This window comes from Cebus imitator, unplaced genomic scaffold, assembly GCF_001604975.1.
Source record: "Cebus imitator isolate Cc_AM_T3 unplaced genomic scaffold, Cebus_imitator-1.0 Scaffold356, whole genome shotgun sequence".
Lineage (NCBI taxonomy): Eukaryota > Metazoa > Chordata > Mammalia > Primates > Cebidae > Cebus > Cebus imitator.
The window spans coordinates 994,461-1,015,894 of record NW_016107671.1 but is presented as its reverse complement, the minus strand read 5'-3'; the positions used below and the strand labels follow the sequence as shown (position 1 = coordinate 1,015,894).

At 51.7% G+C, this 21,434-nt stretch overlaps 1 protein-coding gene across 3 annotated transcripts in view; it reads left to right on the top strand.

The window, feature by feature from the left end:
• SIPA1L3 (signal induced proliferation associated 1 like 3) overlaps nucleotides 1-21,434 on the top strand; it is a 293,992-nt gene that overhangs the window by 232,113 nt on the left and 40,445 nt on the right. For all 3 annotated transcript variants that reach the window (XM_017506624.2, XM_017506623.2, XM_037730739.1), the window contains 3 exons: nucleotides 5,452-5,579; nucleotides 14,033-14,151; nucleotides 16,265-16,692. In XM_017506624.2, the coding sequence (XP_017362113.1) occupies nucleotides 5,452-5,579; nucleotides 14,033-14,151; nucleotides 16,265-16,692 (675 nt within the window). The remainder of the gene's footprint in view (nucleotides 1-5,451; nucleotides 5,580-14,032; nucleotides 14,152-16,264; nucleotides 16,693-21,434) is intronic.

The following is a 21,434-nucleotide window of genomic DNA, read 5'->3' as shown; positions in this document are numbered from 1 at the left end:
TTTTTTTTTTTTTTTTTTTTTTTTTTGGAAGTTTTACTGTTTTACATTGAAGTCCGTGATCCATTTTGAGTTTTGTTTGTTTTAGTTAATTCTTGTATAAGGTGAGAGGTTTACATGGAGGTTGCTTTATTGCCTACTGTTGTCTGATTTGCTGCAGTGCCATTTATTGAAAAGGTTACCCCCACTCCACTGTACTGCTTTTGTTCCTTAAGGCAAAAATGGGGGAGTGCAGAATTAATTGGATATACTTGTGTGGATCTGTTTCTGGGTTCCATCAATCTATATGCATGATCTCAGTGAGTCCTCCCAGCAACTCCTTGAGGTGGGTAGTTTGATGACCCTCATTTTACAGAGGGGAAACTGCAGCTTAGTGAGTTGAATTCACTGGGCTAAGGTCACTCTGCCAGGATGTAACAGAGCCAGGATGAGAACCCAGGTCTATGGTTCCAGAGGGCTGACCCTGACACAGCACTTCGGGAAGCTGAGGTGGGAGGCATGCTTGGCCCCAGGCGGTCAAGGTGTCAGTGAGCCAGGTGTGCTACATTGCACTCCAGCCTGGGTGACAGAGTGAGACCCTGTCTCAAAAATAATCAATTAAGAGGGAAGAAACTAGATCACTTGCCCACCCCTCAGCCCCTGGCAGGGTCACATTGCATCCCATGCCTGTTAACTGTCAGGATTTACTCAAGTCGTGTGACAGAGGGCTGGCCACCAGAGTGAAATCTGGGCTCCACCAAGCAGGGATGGAGAAGGTGATGGCTGCTGGGGTGGCAGCCAACAAAGCTACGCCATCTGACCATCATTTTACCCAGGCATCCTGTCATTCACCTGTTTTTCCCACTGGTCAGTGTGGGATATTGACAGAGCAGGCTGGAGCTCTCTGCCCGGGCAAGGCTCCTGCCCACAGTCCTGTCTGTCTTGGTACTTTCCTCCACAGCCAAGAGGGAAGCTCAAGTCAGCATCTCATAGCCCGACCCCACCCCACCGTAAGGTGCCTCCCCAGAGTCTCCTCCAGCTTCTACCTGCAGACACCTGAAACCGCAGCTAGTCAGCTCCTCCCAAAGCCCCAGACCCTTTATCTGTGAAGTGATTTCATCTTCCAAGAAGAGATAATTACTTTAAAATTACTCAGGTGAGGTTAAAGACGGCAATTTGATCTTCTTTTCTGCCAAGGATGTTTCTCCAGAGCTGTGTGTGATGAAAGGCTGGGATGTCCCAATTTCTAATCAGTTTGACCAAAATTGGGCAGTAATAGGTATGGCCCCAAATGGAATATATTCAGCATCCCAGTGAATGGTCAACATAGGTCAGTTTGCATTGGGATAATAAAAAGTCTTGTTAGTTGTGCGGGGCACAGTGGCTCACGCCTGTAATCCCAGCACTTTGGGAGGCCGAGGTGGGTGGATTACCTGAGGTCAGGAGTTTGAGACCAGCCTGGTCAATGTGGTGAAACCCCATCTCTACTAAAAATACAAAAATTAGCTGGGCTTGGTGGCAAACACCTGTAATCCCGGCTACTCAGGAGGCTGAGGCAGGAGAATCACTTGAACCCAGGAGGTGGAGGTTGCAGTGAGCTGAGATCACACCATTGCACTCCAGCCTGGGTGACAGAGTTAGATTTGGTTTCAAAAAAAAAAAAATTAGCCCGACATCTTGGCATGTGCTTGTCATCCCTCCGGTGGCTGAGGCAAGAGAATTGCTTGAACCCTGGAAGTGGAAGTTCGCGTCACTTCTGCACTCCTGCCTAAGCAATATAAGCAATAGAGCAAGACACCATCTCAGAAAAAAAAAAAAGGTCTTGTTAGCAAGAGAAGTACATGGTTGGATAAAGTACAGGTTGTCTGATTGGGGACAGTAGCTGAGAGATGAAACAAGGCAAAATATACCCAACTAAAGAGGGTCTATCCAATTAGGTTTAGCTGCATAGTATAGAAAACAGTGGTTCTGACAAGATCGTTTCTTTCCCCACATTGACGGGAAACCAGGCCCCTCCTCCTTGATGTATCACTGTCCTTGGCCTTTTTCCTGCTGGTTCAAGGTGGCTGTTCAAGCTGCAGCCTTGAGGAGGCAGTGAGGCAAAGGCACCCGCAGCACACTCCTGAGGAGGCTGCGAGGCTGGAAGTCACATGTGGCACTTCCAGTTTTATCTCATTGGCCAGAGCTGCAAGGGATCCTGGGACATGTAGTCTGGCAAGCTGGTCTCATTGCTGCCCCAGATACAGTTGGGATCCTGTTACCAAGGAGGAAGGAGAGGCTAGTCATGGGGAGCAGCCTGCAGCGTCCGCCACTCAGACTTTCCGCTCTCCCCGGGCTCATCTAGCCATTTTCCCTGAGTGATGAGGATTTCACAGCGACTTTCTGGGAAAACTGAGTAAGTGCATCAACACTCCGATCTCCAGCAATGATGGAGCCACATTTTACCAGGCAGCTAGCCAGGTGTGAAGTCAGCTAGTAAGGTGAAGATTGCTTATAGTCAAAGTTGCCTTTGTAAAATCCCTTTGGTGGAAACTGGGCCCTCAGACATTGAGAAAAGTTAAGAATTAACGTTTTGTACTTCCTATGTTTTGGCTCTGTCTTCCTTTCCTGGAGGTTTTAGAGGGGCAAGGTCTGGTTGAGGGCAGGGAGGATGGTGTGTTTTTTCCTGGCAAGTGAGTTGAGTTTTCAGAGAGTGCAGTGCCCCTTGAAGTACCCCTCCACTGTGCTCAGGGCGTTGAAGCCTGGTGTTAAAGCAAGGTCTTTGTAGAGACAGTCCCGGCTTTGAGCTCGCAGGGTGACCCTGGATAAGTCAGTTACTTCCTCTTTGGCATGTAGGGGGATCCCACCTTATCACCTTACCTCCCCCCGCCAGATCCTCCCAAGTGGAAAGTACAGGTGCCAGGAGTCACCTCGAGAACTGCAATATCAACACTTTTTTTTTGAGATAGAGACTCGTTCAGTTACCCAGGCTGGAGTGCAGTCGCACAGTCTCTGCTTACTATAACTTCCACCACCCGAGTTCAAGTGATTCTCCTGCCTCAGCCTCCTGAGTAGCTGGGACCACAGGCACACACCACCACCACACCTACCTAATGTTTGTATGTTTAGTAGAGATGGGGTTTTGCCATGTTGGCCAGCCTGGTCTTGAACTCCTGAGCTCTAGTGATTTGCCCGCCTCGGCCTCCCAAAGTGTTGGGATTACAGGCGTGAGCCACCGTGCCTGGCCAATATCAACATTATTAATGGAGGCTCAGTAACTTCCCCAGAGCACAGGGCCTATGTCAGTGAGGTACTTCTGGCCAAAGTAACCAAAATTTAGCTCAAACATTGTAGGAATTTGTTACCTCACAGGAAAGGAAGCTCAGGAGCAGGGCAGGTTCCAGGGAGGGTGAATTCAACGACTTGACCACATTATCAAGGGCCAGATTCCCTTTGTCTCCTCTCTTCCACCATCAGAGTGGGCCTCACCTGCAGCCTGGTAACAAGACGGCAGCAGCAGCTTGTGATGTTAAACTGGACCCAGCAGCATCTGGAGGACAAAGAGAGACCATCTTTTCTTGTCATCCCTCTTAAGAGCAAGATTTCCCAGAAGACTCTGGGCATAATTCTCCCATTTCAGTGAGACCATGCTGGGTAACAGACACCTGAAAGTCTCCCTGGCTTAAATAAGTGAAGTTTATTTTTCAGCCCCTATACTGTTCCCCTGCTGATTGGCAGGGACCTCTCAGGACCCAGGCTGCCCAGTCAGCCAGCATCTCCAAGTCACTTCCCTGACAGCTCAGCTGCGAGCGCTGGTCACATGGCTCCATTCAGCCAATCAAGAGACCTGGAAGTGCATCCTGCCACCTGGTGGGAAGTGGAGAGCTGAAAATGTTTTGTGGGAGTCTAAATAACTCTAACCTCCCTTCATGCCTCATCAGCCAAAATTGTGTCACAGGCCTGTCCCTGAACCAACCCCAGGCAGGGAGAAGACTTTTTACCACAACCAGCTCTGATCCAAGGAGTACTGGGCATTAGAAGTGTCCACAAGATTCACCTTGTGGTGTAGACAGGGCCACTGGGGCTGGGCGTGGTGGCTCACGTCTGTAGTCCCAGTGGTTTGGGAAGCTGAACTAGGTGGATCACTTGAGCCCAGGAATTTAAGACCAGCCTGGGCAACATGATGAAACTCGTCTCTACAAAAAATACTAAAAATTACCCGGGCATGGTAACATGCAGCTGTAGTCTCAGTCACTGAGGAGGCTGAGGTGGGAGGATCGCTTGAGCTGGGAGGCAGAGGTTGCAGTGAGCTGAGATGGTGCCACTGCACTGCAGCCTGGTTGACAGAGTGAGACCCCGTCTCAAAAAACAGAGAGAATGCCACTGGGACATGAGGGCACAGGGAGAGCCTTCTCCTGCCACCTCCCTTAAATCCTGGCCTTGCCTGCAGATGTGCAGAGCTGGCCTCCAGGAGGACCTCTGTCTAGGGTATAACTTTATTCCGTCCACTCCACAGTCCTATGAGGTAGAAAATGTTACATCATTTTTCAGATGGAATAACTGCAGCTCAGGCCGGGTGCGTGGCTCAAGCCTGTAATCCCAGCACTTTAGGAGGCCAGGGTGGGAGGATTGCTTGAGCCCCGGAGTTCGAGACTGGCCTAGGCAATGTAGGGAGACCCCCATCTCTACAAAAAGTAAAATCAGCCAGGCATGATGGCATGTGCCTGTAGTCCCAGGTACTCTGTAGGCTGAGGCGGGAGGATTACTTGAGCCAGGGAGGTCCAGGCTGCACTGAGCCAAGCTTCTGCACCACAGTTTCTTCCCTGTGTCCCCTGCTCCAGCTGCAAAGGGGGACACGCAGAGTTCCAGCTCATCAGCCAGGTGTCCCAAGTCACCACGTGTCGGGAACCAGCCCCCAGTAAACACTGGACATGACAGGGCATCCTTCAGTCCTAAGAAGAAGGGCCTACTGTGTTCACCTCTTGACAGCTAGGGAAACTGAGGCTCAGGGGTAGGAAGTGACTGCATCTGTCTAGGCAAGAGGCCGTGTGGTGAGGTTTAAAGCCTCAATTGACCAGCTCAGGGCTTGCTGCACCAAAAGGCAGCCCAGGATAGGCCCGGGGAAGTAGCTGCTGGGGACATTCACCCAGTGTCACAGCCAGAAAACAGGACCCCGGATGAGCCCAGGGCTAGGGCTGTCTGCCCAAGCAGACTCTGCCCCCTCCTTCCCTGAGGAACCCTCCTTGCCCTGTGCTCCCTGCCGCCACCGCCACCACCTCCCTGGCAGGCGTCCCAGGCGAGACTCTCATCCCGGACCCGCAGCTAGTAGCACGTTTCCAGGCTTACTCATCCAGCCTTGCCAGCAGCTTTCTCTCTCTGATCCACGGCGGAGCCTCCTGTGTGTCTAAAACCCACGGCAAACAAGGCTCAGGCTGGGGTGGTTTTCGACACGGGCCGGTCTTTCACCCTGGGCGGGTCTCCTCTCATCCCCTGCAGGTACGCGGCCGCCCCACACCCCCTGCTATCTCTTGATCCCCACTTCAGCCACGATGGGACGTCCAGCGGTGACTCTTCTTCCGGAGGCCTGACCAGCCAGGAGAGCACCATGGAACGCCAGAAGCCAGGTAGGGCCCCCAGCAACTGCTGTGCCCACCCACCTGCCTCACTCCTCAGGACCTCTTACTTAGAGCTTGACAGGCAACACTCCACTTCCTGTCAGTGACGGATAAAACACAAAAGAAAACTGTAAGCGCCACGTGTAAGACTAGAGAGGGCACCCAGGAGAGCAGCGGAACCAGCGAGCAAGATCCTCATCCATCCAGACAGGGCATCAGCAGGTGGCGTCTGCTCCCGCTGATAAGGCCAGAGCTGGCATGCAGCTGTGTGACACGGAGCTGGGAGCCACCAGGGAAGGTAGCTGAAAAGCAATAAGCACGTGGTGCTCTCAGGAGCAGAATTGACTGCATCCTGTGGCTTTTCATTACATAAACCCTTCTATGTTGTTTTCAACTTTTATGGACATACAGCACGTATTAAGAGCCCACCTGACCGGGTGCGGTGATTCACACCTGTAATCCCAGAACTCTGGGAGGCCAAGGTGGGCAGATCACTTGAGGTCAGGAGTTCGAGACCAGCCTGGCCAACATGGTGAAACCCCGTCTCCACTAAAAATACAAAAATTAGCCAGGCATGGTGGTGCACACCTGTAATCCCAGCTACTCAGTAGGCTGAGGCAGGAGAATTATTTGAACCTGGGAGGTAGAGGTTGCAGTGAGCCAAGATTACACCACTACACTCCAGCCTGGGTGACAGAGCGAGACTCCATCTCAAAAAAAAAAAGAAAAGGGCCCACATCATGGGCACACATCTAATAACCTATCACAGAGTGAACACACCCAGGCAGGAAACAGAACGTGACCAGTCTCCCCAAGTCCCCATTCCTCTCCTAGTTAGTACCTCCAAAGGAACCCTGTCCTACTTCTCATGGCGTGAGCTTTGCCAGATTTGGAATTTCATAGAATACAGAATCACACTGTGTCTATTTTGTGTATGTATGTCTGGCTTCTGTCACTCAGCATTACATTTATGACAGCCAGCCGCATGATTGTACATAGCATCGCAGTATCTGAGTGGTATCCCCCATTGTCTGAATGAGCCACAGTTTATTGCCACATCCTGGTGTTGATAGACATTTGGGTTGTTTGCAGTTTGGGCTCCTTAGAGCAGTATTGCTAGGAACATTCTTGTGCTTGTCTTTTGATGAGCATATGCTTACATTTCTGTAAGGTACACACCTAGGAGTGAAATTGCTAGGTTATATGTTTAACTTTATTTTATTTTATCTATTTTTTGAGACAGAGTCTCGCTGTGTCACCCAGGCTGGAGTGCAGTGGCATGATCTTGGTTCACTGCAACCTCCACCTCCCAGACTCAAGCGATTCTCCCCTGCCTCAGCTTCACAAGTAGCTGGGAACACAGGCATGAGCCACCACGCCCAGCTATTTTGTATTTTTAGTAGAGATGGAGTTTCAACACGTTGCCCAGGCTGGTCTTGAACTCCTGGCCTCAAGTGATCTGCCCTCCTCAGTCTCCCAAAGTGTTGAGATTACAGGTGTGAGCCACTGCACCAGGCCAGTATGTTTAACTTTATAGGAAGGGGCCAAACTGTTTCCCAAGATGACGAAGCATCTTACAGTCTAACCAGCAACGTGAGGGTTCTAGTTGCTCCATGCTCTCACCAATCTCTGTGTTTCATTTATTCTGGTGTGCATGTGGTGGTATCACATTGTGGTTTTATTTTATTATTTTTAAAAACTTTTTTTTTTTTTTTGAGACGGAGTTTCGCTCTTGTTGCCCAGGCTGGAGTGCAATGGCGCGATCTCGGCTCACCACAACCTCCGCCTCCTGGGTTCAGGCAATTCTCCTGCCTCAGCCTCCTGAGTAACTGGGATTACAGGCACGCGCCACCATGCCCAGCTGATTTTTTGTATTTTTAGTAGAGACGGGGTTTCACTATGTTGACCAGGATGGTCTCGATCTCTTGACCTCGTGATCCACCCGCCTCGGCCTCCCAAAGTGCTGGGATTATAGGCGTGAGCCACCGCGCCTGGCCTTAAAAACATTTTTTTATAGATACAAGGTCTTACCATGTTACCCAGGCTAGTCTCGAACTCCTGAGCTCAAGTGATCCTCCTAACTCGGCCTCCCAGAATGCTGGGATTACAGGCGCCAGCCACCACACCTGGCCGACACTGTTTGTAATTGGAATTTTTCTGAAGACTGCTGAGACTGAGCATCTTCTCATGTGTTTCTTCCCCATTATTAATCATGTCGTGGATGACTCAGATAAATATTTTAAACATAATTTTATAGAACAAACTTGTAGCCCTTTTGAAGGCTGAGAACCAGCAGATGAATGGGCAGGTTGGATTCAGAAGGAAGCAGACAAATGACTAGTGTTAGAAAGCTGTGACGTCAGCCGGGTGCGGCGGCTCACACCTGTAATCCCAGCACTTGGGGAGGCCGAGGCAGGGAGATCACGAAGTCAGGAGCTCGAGACCAGCCTGACCAACATGGTGAAACCCTATCTCTACTAAAAATATAAAAATTAGTGGGGTATGGTGGTGGGTGCCTGTAATCCCAATTACTTGGGAGGCTGAGGCAGGAGAATTGCTTGAACCTGGGAGGCAGAGGCTGCAGTGACCCAAGATCGTGCCACTGCACACCAGCCTGGGCGACAGAGTGAGACTCTGTCTCAAAAAAAAAAAAAAGAAAGAAATAAAGAAAGCAGTGATGTCAGAGTGGGAGCAGATGTCCTCTTAGGGAGTGTTTGAGAATTTTCAGGCAGCTGGGAGAGGCAACCCCATCAGCACACCAGCTCCCCCAGGCGCTCTAGGATACAGAAGAGGCTGCATGCCCCAAGATTTGTGGCCTGGAGAATTCCTCAGCCTCTCAGCCCATGATTCTCTTAAAACAGGGATAGTGGTTTGACTTCAGGGAAGCAGGTGGGACTTCGGGGGCCTCTGTCTCTCTGCTGCCTCCAGGGCCTGCCATGGTTTGCTCCTGTCCTCGGCATACTTGATCATGCCTATCACTGCCTGCAATTTTGTCATCTTTGCTCCAAGACAGATTCGGAACTCTTTTTTTCCTTTTCACCAAATTCAGAAGAAGAGAGAAGTGTTGCTTGACCATTTCATTACACGAAAGTATAAAATGGGGAGGAAATGTTTCCCACATATACCATGGGCCCCAAATAAGAAACTCACTGTTGCCCTTCCCTCTTCTGCTCCCTGGAGCTTGGCTCCAGTCCCACTTCCTTGGGACGTTGTTACAGTCGACTCCTAAATTGCTGCCGACACACACACACACACACACACACACACACCCCGCACGCATGCACAGATCAGGGGAATCTGTGTTTAGAAATCATCATGAGGCCGGGCGCAGTGACTCACGCCTATAATCCCAGGACTTTGGGAGGTTGAGGCAGGTGGATCACTTGAGGTCAGGAGCTCAAGACCAGCCTGACCAACATGATAAAACCCCATCTCTACCAAAAATACAAAAATTAACCAGGTGTGGTGGTGGGTGCCTGTAATCCCAGCTACTCAGGAGGCTGCGGAAGGAGAATCGCTTGAACCTGGGAGGTGGAGGTTGCAGTGAGCTGAGATTGTGCCATTGTACTCCAGCCTGGGAGACAGAGTGGGACACCATCTAAAAAAAAAAATTATCATGAATTCTAGAATGTATTCAAGACCCAGAAAAAAGGCCAGGCATGGTGGCTCACACCTATAATCCTAGCACTTTGGGAGGCTGAGGTGGGAGGATTCCTTGAGGCTAGGAGTTCACAACCATCCTGGGCAACCACATCTGCCTCTACAAAAAATTAAAAATATAGCTAGGCATGGTAGTGCGTACCTGTGGTCCCAGCTGCTCAAGAGGCTGAGGTGGGAGGATCGCTTGAGCCCAAGAGTTTGAGGCTGCAGTGAGCCGTGATCATAACATTACATTCCAGCCTGGGCGACAGCAAGACCTTGTCTCAAAAAAAAAAAGAAACTTCACTAAAGATGGAAAGGATCAGGCTTCACAGCAAATGTAGGGGTTTGCCCAGCCCCGATGGAGCGAACCATCCTAGTAACAGCAGCACAGTTTAGTGGATTGTCAAGTGTGCAGCACCACACATGCCTTCGTGTTGAGTCATCTCAGGAATGCGACAGAGTGGGCACTGCGACTGCCCCAGTTAGGAGGACGATGAGGCACAGAAAGGTTGTCACTTGTCCCAGGTCACTGCTGATGAGTGGCATCACGGGATATGAACGGAGGCCTGCACGTCCCAGAACCGCTCCGGAAGCTCCACCCACAATCCCTCACCCCTAGAACGGGTTTCCTAGGCCTCAGAGCACCCAAGTTGGGAATGTGCCTCCAGGGTCACCAGCTGCCCTGAGACCGTGCCTGGCTGGGATTTTAGCAAGTCTCTCACGCTGTCCCCTGCCCGGCATGTTGAGGTTGGGATAGGAGGGCCAGCAGGTCACTGAAGGCTGATCCAGAGAACCAGGGGAGGGCCCAGGCCAGGATCAGGGCCAGCTGAGGGCAGAGCCAGGGCAGGAGAACTTCGGAACAGCCAGGATGGGGAGGAAGTTGGCCTTTCACCTGTGCATGCATTCAACTGATGATGCCACCAGGCTGGTCGCCAGGGATACAGGGTGAGCCAGGCAGGCACGTTTTCTGCCTTCTTGGAGCAGGCAGTCTGGGGGGAGAATTGGACCATAACAGGGGCACAATCATGATAACATATTAACCGGTAATGCTAAGTATAAAGTGGAAACTAGGCTGAGCATGGTGGCTCACATCTGTAATCCCAGCACTTTGGGAGGCCGAGGTGGGCAGATCACTTGAAGTCAGGAGTTCGAGACCATCCTGGCCAACATGGTGAAACCCTGTCTCTACTAAAAATACAAAATTAGCCAGGCATGGTGGCGGGTGCCTGTAATCCGAGCTACTCAGGAGGCTGAGGCAGAGAATTGCTTGAACCTGGGAGGCGGAGGTTGCAGTGAGCCGAGATTGTGGTACTGCACTACATCCTAGGCATCAAAGCAAGACTCTGTCTCAAAAAGAGAAAAGAAAAAAAAGTGGAAACTGTCAAAGTTGCAGAAAGAGATTGACAGGGTTTGGGGGCCGTCTCTGAGCAAATCAGATTTCAAGTGAGGCTGAAATAATGCAAAGAAGTCAGCAGGGATGAGAACATTCCAGGGAAAGAGAACAGCTAGTTGGTGACCCTCAGGTGGTGGTGAGGAGGCCCATGTGGTGAGAATTGATGTCAGGGAGGGGACAGGGGCAGAGTTTGTGGGGCCTCATCGGCCGCACAGAGGCCTTTGTCCTGTACTCAGAGTGGGGCAGGAGCCACAGGCCTCAGTCTCCTGCACAGAGGAGGGACGAGATCTGACTTGGGTGTTCCTAGGGCCCCCCTGGCTACAGATTACTGTTAGGTGGGGTGGGAGCAGGACCAGGTAGGAACAGAAGAAGGGGGAGATGCACGGTTCTGGATATAGTATTTTCTTTTCTTTTATTTCTTTTTTTGAGACAGAGTTTCGCTCTTGTTGCTCAGGCTGGAGTGCAATGGCGAGATCTCGGCTCACCGCAGCCTCCACCTCCTGGGTTCAAGCAATTCTCTTCCCTCAGCCTCCCGAGTAGCTGGGATTACAGGCACCCGCCACCATGCCTGACTAATTTTGTATTTTTAGTAGAGACAGGGTTTCTCCATGTTAGTCAGGCTGGTCTCGAACTCCTGACCTGAGGTGATCCTCCCACCTCAGCCTCCCAAAGTGCTGGGATTACAGGCATGAGCCATTGCACCCAGCCTGGATATAGTATTTTAAAGGCAGCGTTAACCAAATTTCCTAATGATGCCTAGTTGTGTGCATGAGAGAAGTCAAGGATGCCACAGGGGTTTTGGCCTCAGCAGCTCAAAGGAGAAGCCGTGAACTGAGCAGGAGGACCCTGGGAGATACAGGTTTGGGGGAAGGTACAGCCCTTGACCTTGGCCTTGTCTGTGTTCGGTGCGAGGTGCCCGATAGATAAACAAGTGGAAGTGCTGCAGGGCAGCCGAGTTCCAGTCTCAAGTCAGGCAGAGGTCAGCCCAGAGGCAGAGCATTGGAATTGTCTGTCGTTGGTAGTTTTTGAGGCTGGATGTAACTGCCATGGGCTTTGCTCTGTAGAAATGTGGTTTCCCAGAGTAACTGCCTGTCTCTTGGAGAACCAGCACCTTCTGGGCGTATAAGGATGCCACAAAGAGGAAAACCATTGATGGAGGCAGAGCAGGTGGACAAGGAGGCCAGTCTCCCTGCTTTGCATCCAGGGTTCCCAAGTGAAAGCCATGCAGGCAGTGACACCCTCAACTGAGACTAGACCACATCCAGCCAGATCATTCTCTGCAGTGGCCCTGAGTGCCCTGCCCGGTCACCCAGGCCACCCTCCCCAGCAGGAACATGGGCCCCAGGCTGCCCTGGGCTTGCACTGGAGGTGGTGGTGGTGTGGTTGCCATCTCAGGGTTCCACAGGCCTGGTGGGCAGTTCTGAGTTAACCGTGTGCTTGGCGTGTGGCCTCAGCAGTGACCTCTTCCCTCTCAGCCTCAGGTCCCTCCCCTCTAGTGGACATCCTAGGTGTCTCTCCTTCCAGGACAGTTTGGGGGTTCCAGTGAGATCATGCTTGCCAAGCCCATGGCCCATCATTAGGAGAACAAGGCCTCCCATCTCTCAGGCACTCACTGTTCACCACTGCTGGCATTGCCATCGTTGGTGAAGCCCGGGGAGGGGCAGGGCTTAAGAGCACAGGCTCTAAACCAGGCCAGCCTGAGCCCTGCGTCCTGCCTGGGCCTTTCCCACTGTGTGACCTTGGACCAGCTGCTTAACCTCTCCGAGTCTTGTTCCACATCTGTTAGAGATGGCCCTGATATCCACTTCACAGTGGTACTGGGAGGATACAGCAGGGTGATGTATGCAGAGCACCACAGCAGCACTGGGTACAGAACACGTGCTTAATTGGAATTATCATTGAGATAATTATCTTGAATGCCCTCGTGATGGAAAGCCAGCTTTGGGGTTAAACCATCTGCGTTCAGCTCCTCAGTTAGTGTACTTGTAATTTCCATAGATCTTATCTAAGTGCCCTCTATTGGGGTTGGTCAATTTTTTTTTTTTTTTGAGAGGGAGTCTCACTTTGTTCCCCAGGCTGGAGTGCAGTGGTGAAATCTCTGCTCACCGCAACCTCTGCCTCCGGGTTCAAGGGATTCTCTGCCTCAGCCTCTCAAGTGGTTGGGACTATAGGCATGTGCCACCATGCCCGGCTAATTTTTCTGTTTTCAGTAGAGATGGGGTTTTACCATATTGGCCAGGCTGGTGTCAAACTTCTGACCATGTGATCTGCCCACCTCAGCCTCCCAAAGTTCTAGGATTACAGGCATGAACCACCTTGCCTGGCCAGTATTTTTCAAGGTCAACAAGATACTCGGTTCAGGCACAGTGACTAGTCTCAGGAGTTTAGACCAGTTGACACCCACAACAGCCACTGCTCTTAAACCTGCTTTACTTTTGCACCAGCAATTCCACCAGTAGAACTCTCTGCCTTACACACAATTCCACACGTGCTGAAAGTCTCCTGAAAGTCTCGTGGAAGAATGGCCATTGCAACATTGTTGAAGATACACACACACACACACACACACACACACACACACTCAATTAAAACACACTGCCAGAGAAACTCACCTAACCACAAATATCTATCAGTAGGAAACTGGCAGGTCATTGATATGCATTTACTTGGTGCAATACTATTATGTAGCTATTTAAAAAGGTAACATCACATTCAATTATGTGAAGATGTGAAGATATAAAGAGAAAAGCAAGTATAAATATATTACAAAGTGAAAAATCAAGTTGTAGGACAATGTTTATTATGATTCCATTTTTGTTTTTTAAAAAAGTTATATGAATATGACCAACAAAGAATTGCTACCTTGCATTTGTAAAGAACCCTACCAACCAATAAGATAAAAGACAGTCAATCTCATAGAAAAATGGCTAAAGGAGGCCAGGCATGGTGGCTCACGCCTGTCATCCAGCATTTTGGGAGGCTGAGGCAGGAGGATGACTTGAGGCCACGAGTTCAAGACCACCCTGGATGTCATAGCAAGAACTCAAAAAAAAAAAAAAATGGAAAATAGCCAAGCATGGTGATGCACGCCTGTACTCCTAGCTACTTGGGAGGCTGAGGTGGGAGGATGGCTTCAGCCCAGGAGTTTGAGGTTACAGTGAGCTATGGTCATGCCATTGCACTTTAGCCTGGAAGACAGGGAGGGAGGGAAATGGGATTATTGTACGGCCTCAGTGAGGCTCTCACAACGGTTCTGGCACATAGTAAGTGCTGAGCATGTATTCTCTGTTACTGAGTGTTACATTCCAAGGAATAAGTTGATGGGGTCATGCCCTGGGTAAGCAGACAGTCTGGCAGAGGGGCTGGATTCTTCAGGCCCTGGCCTGAGTCACTCCTAACCACTGGTGTGTCTCCTGTTTTCCTACAGAGCCTTTGTGGCATGTGCCCGCCCAGGCCAGGCTCTCAGCCATAGCCGGAAGCAGCGGGAGCAAGCACGCGTCCAGGCAGGATGCAGCAGGCAAAGACTCCCCCAACAGGCATTCCAAAGTAAGTCTGGGCCCTGCCCTGCCCCACCAGGGAACGAGGCCGGCCTGGGTGTGGCCTTTGAGCTTCACACTTGAGCACATCCTCTATCTCTACCACCTTCCACTCCAGAGGGGTTGAATACTTGGTTTGGAATTGGAACCAACCAGGTTCACATTCTGGCTCCAGCCCTCATCAGCCAGGACATCTTGGGCAAATCCCTTTCCTTCCTCGAGCCACAGTTTCCTCAGTGTTCTATCAGTCATGGTAAATCAGCTGCTGTAACAGACAGCCCGGAATCTCAATGTCCTCATACAGTGGAAGTGAATTTCCCTTTCCTGTAGCAACACAGTGCAGGTATTCAGTGAACATCTACCCACCATCCATGTGGTGATTCAGAGCCCAGGCTCCCTCCCTCTCCTGGCTCTGCTTTCCCTCAGAGCTTCCAAGCCCTCTGTTGGGTTCCTGCATCTTTCCAGCAGTGGAGGTGAGTGGGGAAAAAAGATCACACAGGAGGTGTTTTTTAGTCCAGGCCTGGAGATGGCATGAATCACTTCCATTCTACCACATGGCCAAACCTAACCGCAAGGGAGGCTGGGAAATGTAGTCTTCCGTGACCCAGGAAGGCTGTGAAATGTATTCTTGTGTGTCCTGGAGAAGGAGATGGTTTGCCGGGGCATCCATTCATTCAGCAGGTGTTTGACAAGTGCTTACAACATGCCAGACATTGGGACCATGGTAATGAAGAAGACAGACCAGCCCTGTCCTCAGGAAGCTGACTTCCCAGTGGGGGCAGCAAGCAGTAAGCAGATAAACAGATCTGTTGTATAAGAAAAAGCATGGGCCAGGCACAGCGGCTCACGCCTGTAATCCCAGCACTTTGGGAGGCCAGGGCGGATAGATCACCTGCAGTCAGGAGTTCGAGACCAGCCTGGGCAACATAGTAAAACCCCATCTGTACTAAAAGTACGAAAACTAGCTGAGCGTGGTGGTGGGCACCTGTAATCCCAGCCTCTTGGAAGGCTGAGGTACAAGAATTGCTTGAACCCAGGAGGCGGAGGCTGCAGTAAGCCAAGATCGCACCACTCCACTCCAGCCAGAGCAAGACTCCATCTCAAAAGTTAAAGAAAGGAAAAGAAAAAGCACAATTCAGAGGGGAAAGTGACAAGCACTGCAGCTTTAGGATGACATAGTCAGAGAGGGCCTTTGAAGGGGTGATCTTTGAGCTGAAACCTTGAGTGAAGGAAGGGGCGGCCCACAAAGATCTCTCAGGGAAGAGCATTGCAGGCAGACGGGGCAGCAGGCACAGAGGCTCAGAGGGAGATCACATGGGAGGTGATCCAGCGTGTTCAGAGAACGGCAAGGGGGCCGACGTGGCCAAAGCAGTGTGATCAGGAGTGGGGGGATGAAGTTGGAGACCAGAACATGGCACTAAAATCATCTGTGGGTGGTGCTGGGAACTCTCACTTGTGCCTGGAGTAAGATGGAGCTGCAGGTGGGGGCCATAATATAACTCAGGTGTTCCCGGCCTCCTGCTGGCTATGCATGGGGAATAAACGGGGATGAGGGTGCAGAGAGACCAGGGAGGAGGCTGCTGCTCTGGCCCAGGGGAGGTGGTGGACAGGACAGGCATGGACAGGACCCGGCAGAGCTGTGGAACAGGAAGTGACAGGTCCCGGATATGTTTTGAGGACGCTGGCAACGGGATTTGCTGTTGGGCTGGACGTGAGTGAGAGCAAAAACGGGGCCAAGGTAGGTCCACGGCTGTCGGCAGGGGCGGCTGAAAGCATGGCCAGCATCATTGAGACAGGGAAGATGGTGTGGGAGGGAGGGTGCTGAGTTGAGTCTTAGATTCGCTGAGTCTGAGATGTGGGAAGCCTGTTATATGCATGATGTCATTTGTTCCTGCAAGGAGCCCCACGAGGCAGGCTTTCTGTTACCCTCCATTTTACAGATGTGGAAACAGAGGCCAAGGGAAGTTAAATCACTTGCCCAAGGTAACACGGCCAGTAGATGAGCAGCCAGGATTTGAAGCTGTCTGGTCCTAGGGTTCAGGCCCAAGCAGAGGGAGGACCCAGAGAGGGAAGATGTACCCCTGCCCTGGAGTCTGGGATGACACGCTTCTCTTGCCCCTCAGGGAGAACCTCAGTACTCGAGTCATTCCAGCAGCAACACCCTCTCCAGCAACGCATCCAGCAGCCACAGCGACGACCGCTGGTTCGACCCCCTGGACCCCCTGGAGCCAGAGCAAGACCCCCTCTCCAAGGGCGGCTCCAGCGACAGCGGCATTGACACCACCCTCTACACCTCCAGTCCCAGCTGCATGTCCCTGGCCAAGGCACCACGGCCCGCCAAGCCACACAAGCCCCCTGGAAGTATGGGCCTTTGTGGCGGGGGTCTCGAGGCCGCAGGGAGATCCCACCACACAGACAGGCGGCGGGAGGTCTCCCCTGCCCCCGCAGTTGCTGGCCAAGGCAAGGGCTACCGACCGAAGCTGTACTCCTCTGGCTCCAGCACCCCCACGGGCCTGGCCGGGGGCAGCCGAGACCCGCCAAAGCAGCCCAGGTAAGCTATTGCACCTCGTCCGGGCTCTGACCACCTTCCACTTCTGATAGTTCTAGTTCTACAGTCCTGACGGTGGGGGGTTCTCCTCCCAGAAACACACTCACGGACGCACTCACTGGTTTGCTGACAGAATTGGGGGTGCTCATGGGCTGCTGCCTTCTTGCCCATCCATCAGCCTTCAGGGACCCCACCCAGGTGGTGGGAAAGAAACCCCTGGCATTATGTATCTCTGTCTTCATCTGTCTCTGGTTCTCTCTGACCTTATGCCTCATTTTTCTTTGCTCTCTCCTGAGACCAGAAGTTTTTATGCTTTCTTAGGGGTTACAGACTGTATCTGTTAGAGTGCATTTGGCTGGAGGCCACAGGAAACCCGACCCACTGTGGCTTAAACAAATAGAGGTCTAATAGTCCCGTGACGTGAAGTCGGAGAGAGCCGGGCTAGTGCTGCAGCTCATGGAGAGCATGAAGGATGGGCGCTCTGTGTCTCCCTGCTCAGTGTCCTTACCATGCTCCTTGGCCTTGAGATGGAGCTGTGGTGCCTGGTGGATGGCTGTTGGGGGCAGAGAACAGAAGGAAAGGTGGCAGCCTCCAAGCACCTTTCCCTTTCCCTTTCCCTTCCTATGGAGAAAGCAGACACTTTCCCAGAACCCCCTTCAGCAGCTGGCAACACGAGGCCATCCCAGCCACAAGGAGGTCTGGAAGGTCATGGTCTGGCCTTCTAGGCTCTGTAGTATACGGCAGTGGTCCCCAAAGGCTTATGCAGCCCAGCTGCTGGGCCCCACCCAGAGTTTCTGACTCAGTAGGTCTGGGGACCTGAAAAATATGCCTTGTTTCGTTGTTATTATTGTTTTTAAGAGGGAGTCTTGCTCTGTCATCCAGGCTGGACTGCAATGGCACGATCTTGGCTCACTGCAGTCTCCGCCTCCCAGGTTCAAGTGATTCTCCTGCCTTGGCCTCCCAAGTAGCTGGGACTACAGGTGCCCACCACCATGCCCAGCTGATTTTTGTATTAGTAGAGACATGGTTTCACCATGTTGGCCAGGCTGGTCTCAAACTCCTACCCTCAAGGGATCTGCCAACCTCAGCCTCCCAAAGTGCTGGGATTACCGGTGTGAGCCACTGCACCCTGCCTGGACTCTTTTGAATGACTCTTTCATTCATTTATTCATTCATTCATTCCATTCATAAGTATTTCTTGGGGATTTGCTCTGTCCCAGACACTGTGCTTGGGGCTGAGAGAAATCACGAGCACATTTGGATCAGGCCCCCAGGGCTCCCCACCGCCCACCATCAGGTGAGGGAAACAGGTAAGTATCAGATTATCACTGAGACTAATGAATGACTGTGCCCACTGGGACCAGGCATAGGCTCATGCCTACGATCCCAGCACTTTGGGGAGCCAAGGTGGGAGGATCACCTGAGGTCAGGAGTTCAAGACAAGCCTGGCTAACATGGCAAAACCCCATCTCTACTAAAAATACAAAAATTAGCCAGGCATGGTAGCACACGCCTGTAATCCCAGCTACTTGGGAGGCTGAGGCAGGAGAATCCCTTGAACCCAGGAGGCGGGTATCGCGCCGCTGCACTCCAGCCTGGGCGACAGAGAGAGACTCTGTCCCAAAAACAAAACAAAACAAAACTGTGCCACTGAGAGGGACATGGAGCCAAGAGAGTCTACAACGGGGTCTCAGGTCTCGGTTGTGGGAGCCCCCGTCCCGGGCATGGGACCACCACCCATGTTAGTGAACCCGAACAACTGTGAGGATATGAAATCTGAAACATAAAGACAGCCAGGCCTCGAGCAGACTGTGGCTGAGATGGGAGAGTGGGCATGAAATTACCCTGTGTCTAAGGAAAGGATCTGCTGAACCCAGAAATGAAGGAAATGAAATGGGAGAGGAACCCGTTGCAAAAGAGGACCCTGCAGTTGGGAGCTTTAATTTGCATACAGACAATTGATGCTAATTGCAAATCATTCTTATCTACTCATTAAAGCTGCTTCCTGAAGTTTTCTCCTAGGCAACCAGCCTTTAGTGTGGCGCAGCATTTCCCAAAATGGGGTGCTTGAGGTGATTTGGGTGGTGCGGGGAGGAAAGCGTTGTATTTTAAATGGATATGAGCTTCCTTTAACGAGTATTAGGAAAAAGTGTTTGCAACTCACCCCCTGATTTTATGATACTACCTTGGACAAGTTAAGGAAAATAAAATGAGTTGATTTAAAAAAACATATCCAGGCCGGGCGCGGTGGCTCATGCCTGTAATCCCAGCACTCTGGGAGGCCAAGGCAGGTGGATCAATTGAGGCCAGGAGTTGGAGATCAGCTTGACCAACATGGTGAAACCCCATCTCCACTGAAAATACAAAAATTAGCTGGGTGTGGTGGCAGCGCACGCCTGTGGTCCCAGCTATTCTGGAGGCTGAGGCGGAAGAATCTCTTGAGCCCAGCAGGCATAGGTTACAGTGAGCACCACTGCACTCCAGCCTTGGCAACAGAGCAAGACTCCGTCTAAAAAAAAAAAAGATATCCATGTGGATAAGAATGTGACCTTCACTGTCAGCCCACCTACATTCAATTCCTCCCTCGGCCACCTGTTGGCTGTGTGTCCCCTGGGCAAGTGACCGAACCTCTCTGGGCCTCATTTTCCTCATCTGTAAAACTAGGGATAAATCACTTACCTACCTCATAGGGATGTGGTGAAGATTAAATGTGCCTTTAGAACAGTGCTTGGACATGGCCGGGCACGGTGGCCCATGCCTGTAATCCCAGCACCTTGGGAGGCCAAGGCGAGCGAATCATGAGGTCAGGAGATCGAGACCATCCTGGCTAACATGGTGAAACCTTGTCTCTACTAAAAATACAAAAAATTAGCCGGGTATAGTGGTATGTGTCTGTAGTCCCAGCTACTTGGGAGGCTGAGGCAGGAGAATTGCTTGAACCTGGGAGGTGGAGGTTGCAGTGAGCCGAGATCGCGCCCCTGCACTTTATTCTGGGTGACAGAGGGAGACTCCATCTCAAAAAAAACAAAAACCAAGAAACAGTGCTTGGACTTCAGGACTGCCTGTCAGAATCATGGGGTATGAAGGGGTATTTGAAAAACCCATAAAAATGAGGCCCTGCCTCAGATTCACAAAGTCAGAATATCTCCCCTGGTCCAAGCCCTGTTACGGGCAGTGCTGGCAACACAGCGGTGACTGAGGGAACCCCAGTCCTGTCTGACAGACACATTCCCAGAGACAGCCCAGAGGGGTCGGGGATCTGACCGGTTTGGGGAGACCCAGGCAGAGGGAGCAGGATCAGAGGGGGAGCCTAGGCTGAGGGGTCAGGGCTGGGATACAAGGAACCCAGGAAGAGGGGTCAGGGTAAGATGAGGCACAGGTAGAGGGACCAGGGTGGGATGGAGGGGCCCAGGCAGAGCGGTTGGGCCTGTGATGGAGGAATACAGGCAACATGGGAACCCAGAAGCGGGGCAGGGGGTGGGGGGAACCTAGTGGGAGGGGCCAACCCAGTTATGGCAGGGGCTTTGCTGAAGAAAGGCTGAGCTAGCCAGGGGAGTCAGGAGGGAAAAGCAGTCCAGACAGAAAATGTGGCGACTCCCACCGTCAGTCTCACCGCCTCCCCTCCCCCCACTCCATTGGCTTCCCACAGTCTTCCCATTTCAGCAGGCACAAGTTCCCCAAACAGTCACGGAGCCACCTGCCTGGGGCCAGACCTAGGTTCAAGGGGCCACACGTGCTTCTGCCTCCCGTGGCAGCCACACTGGTTGTGTACCGGGCGGCCCAGCAGCCTCCCACGTGTGCCGCTGTCACCGCATGCCTCTGGGCTGGGGTGACAGCCTGCCGCCCAGCCTCAGCTCCTGGGAGGCAGGTGGCTTTGTTTCAACAGGCCCAGCACAAACGCTCAGTGACTTCCCTGTCTCTACCTCCACAGCGCTCTGTGGCATAGAACTTGGTATTTATTCAAGTAGCGAGCTCCTGCTGTGCGATGGACCCTCTGCAGGGCGCTGAAACAGGCAGACCAGACACTGACAGAGGCCCATGGGAAACAGCAAGCGAATAACGCCAGAAGTCATGAATGAATTAGGGCGGGGGATGGCCTCCGGAAACCAGGTGGGGTGCAGGGCCAGCAGAGGTGTCTAATCTTGCCTAGGGCCAGAGATAATGTTCCTGAACTCGGGCTATGTCTGCCAAGGATGAGGGGGACAGGGAGGAGGGAACAGGTGAAGGAAGAGGGGGGTTCAGTGGGGCCGGAGGGACATTAATCTGGGATGCAACTATATGGGTGTTTGCTTTGTTTTTTAAATTGTGTGTTTATATGCAACATATATATACGTAGACACACATAGTCAGGGCCTTGATATATGTTGTGAACCTCAATATATGTTTATACAACTACACACACACACACACACACACACTTTTTTTTTTTATGTCTGTTGAATTTCTCATTCAGGTGAATGTATATATGATTCTTTACCATTAAAAAAAAACAGAAGGGAAAGATGAGGTATGGAGAAAGTATGTCTGTGAATTAGAGTTGCACATGCAAAGTCCTGTGATGGGGAGAAAGGTGGTATTGTCAAGCCACTGAACACAGGCCTCTTGGCTCAAATACAGAAATTATGGCTGGGCACAATTGCTTATGCCTGTAATCCCAGCACTTTGGGAGGCCAAGGTAGGAGCATCACTTGAGGCCAGAAGTTCGAGACCAGCCTGGGCAACATAGTAAAACCCCATCTCTACCC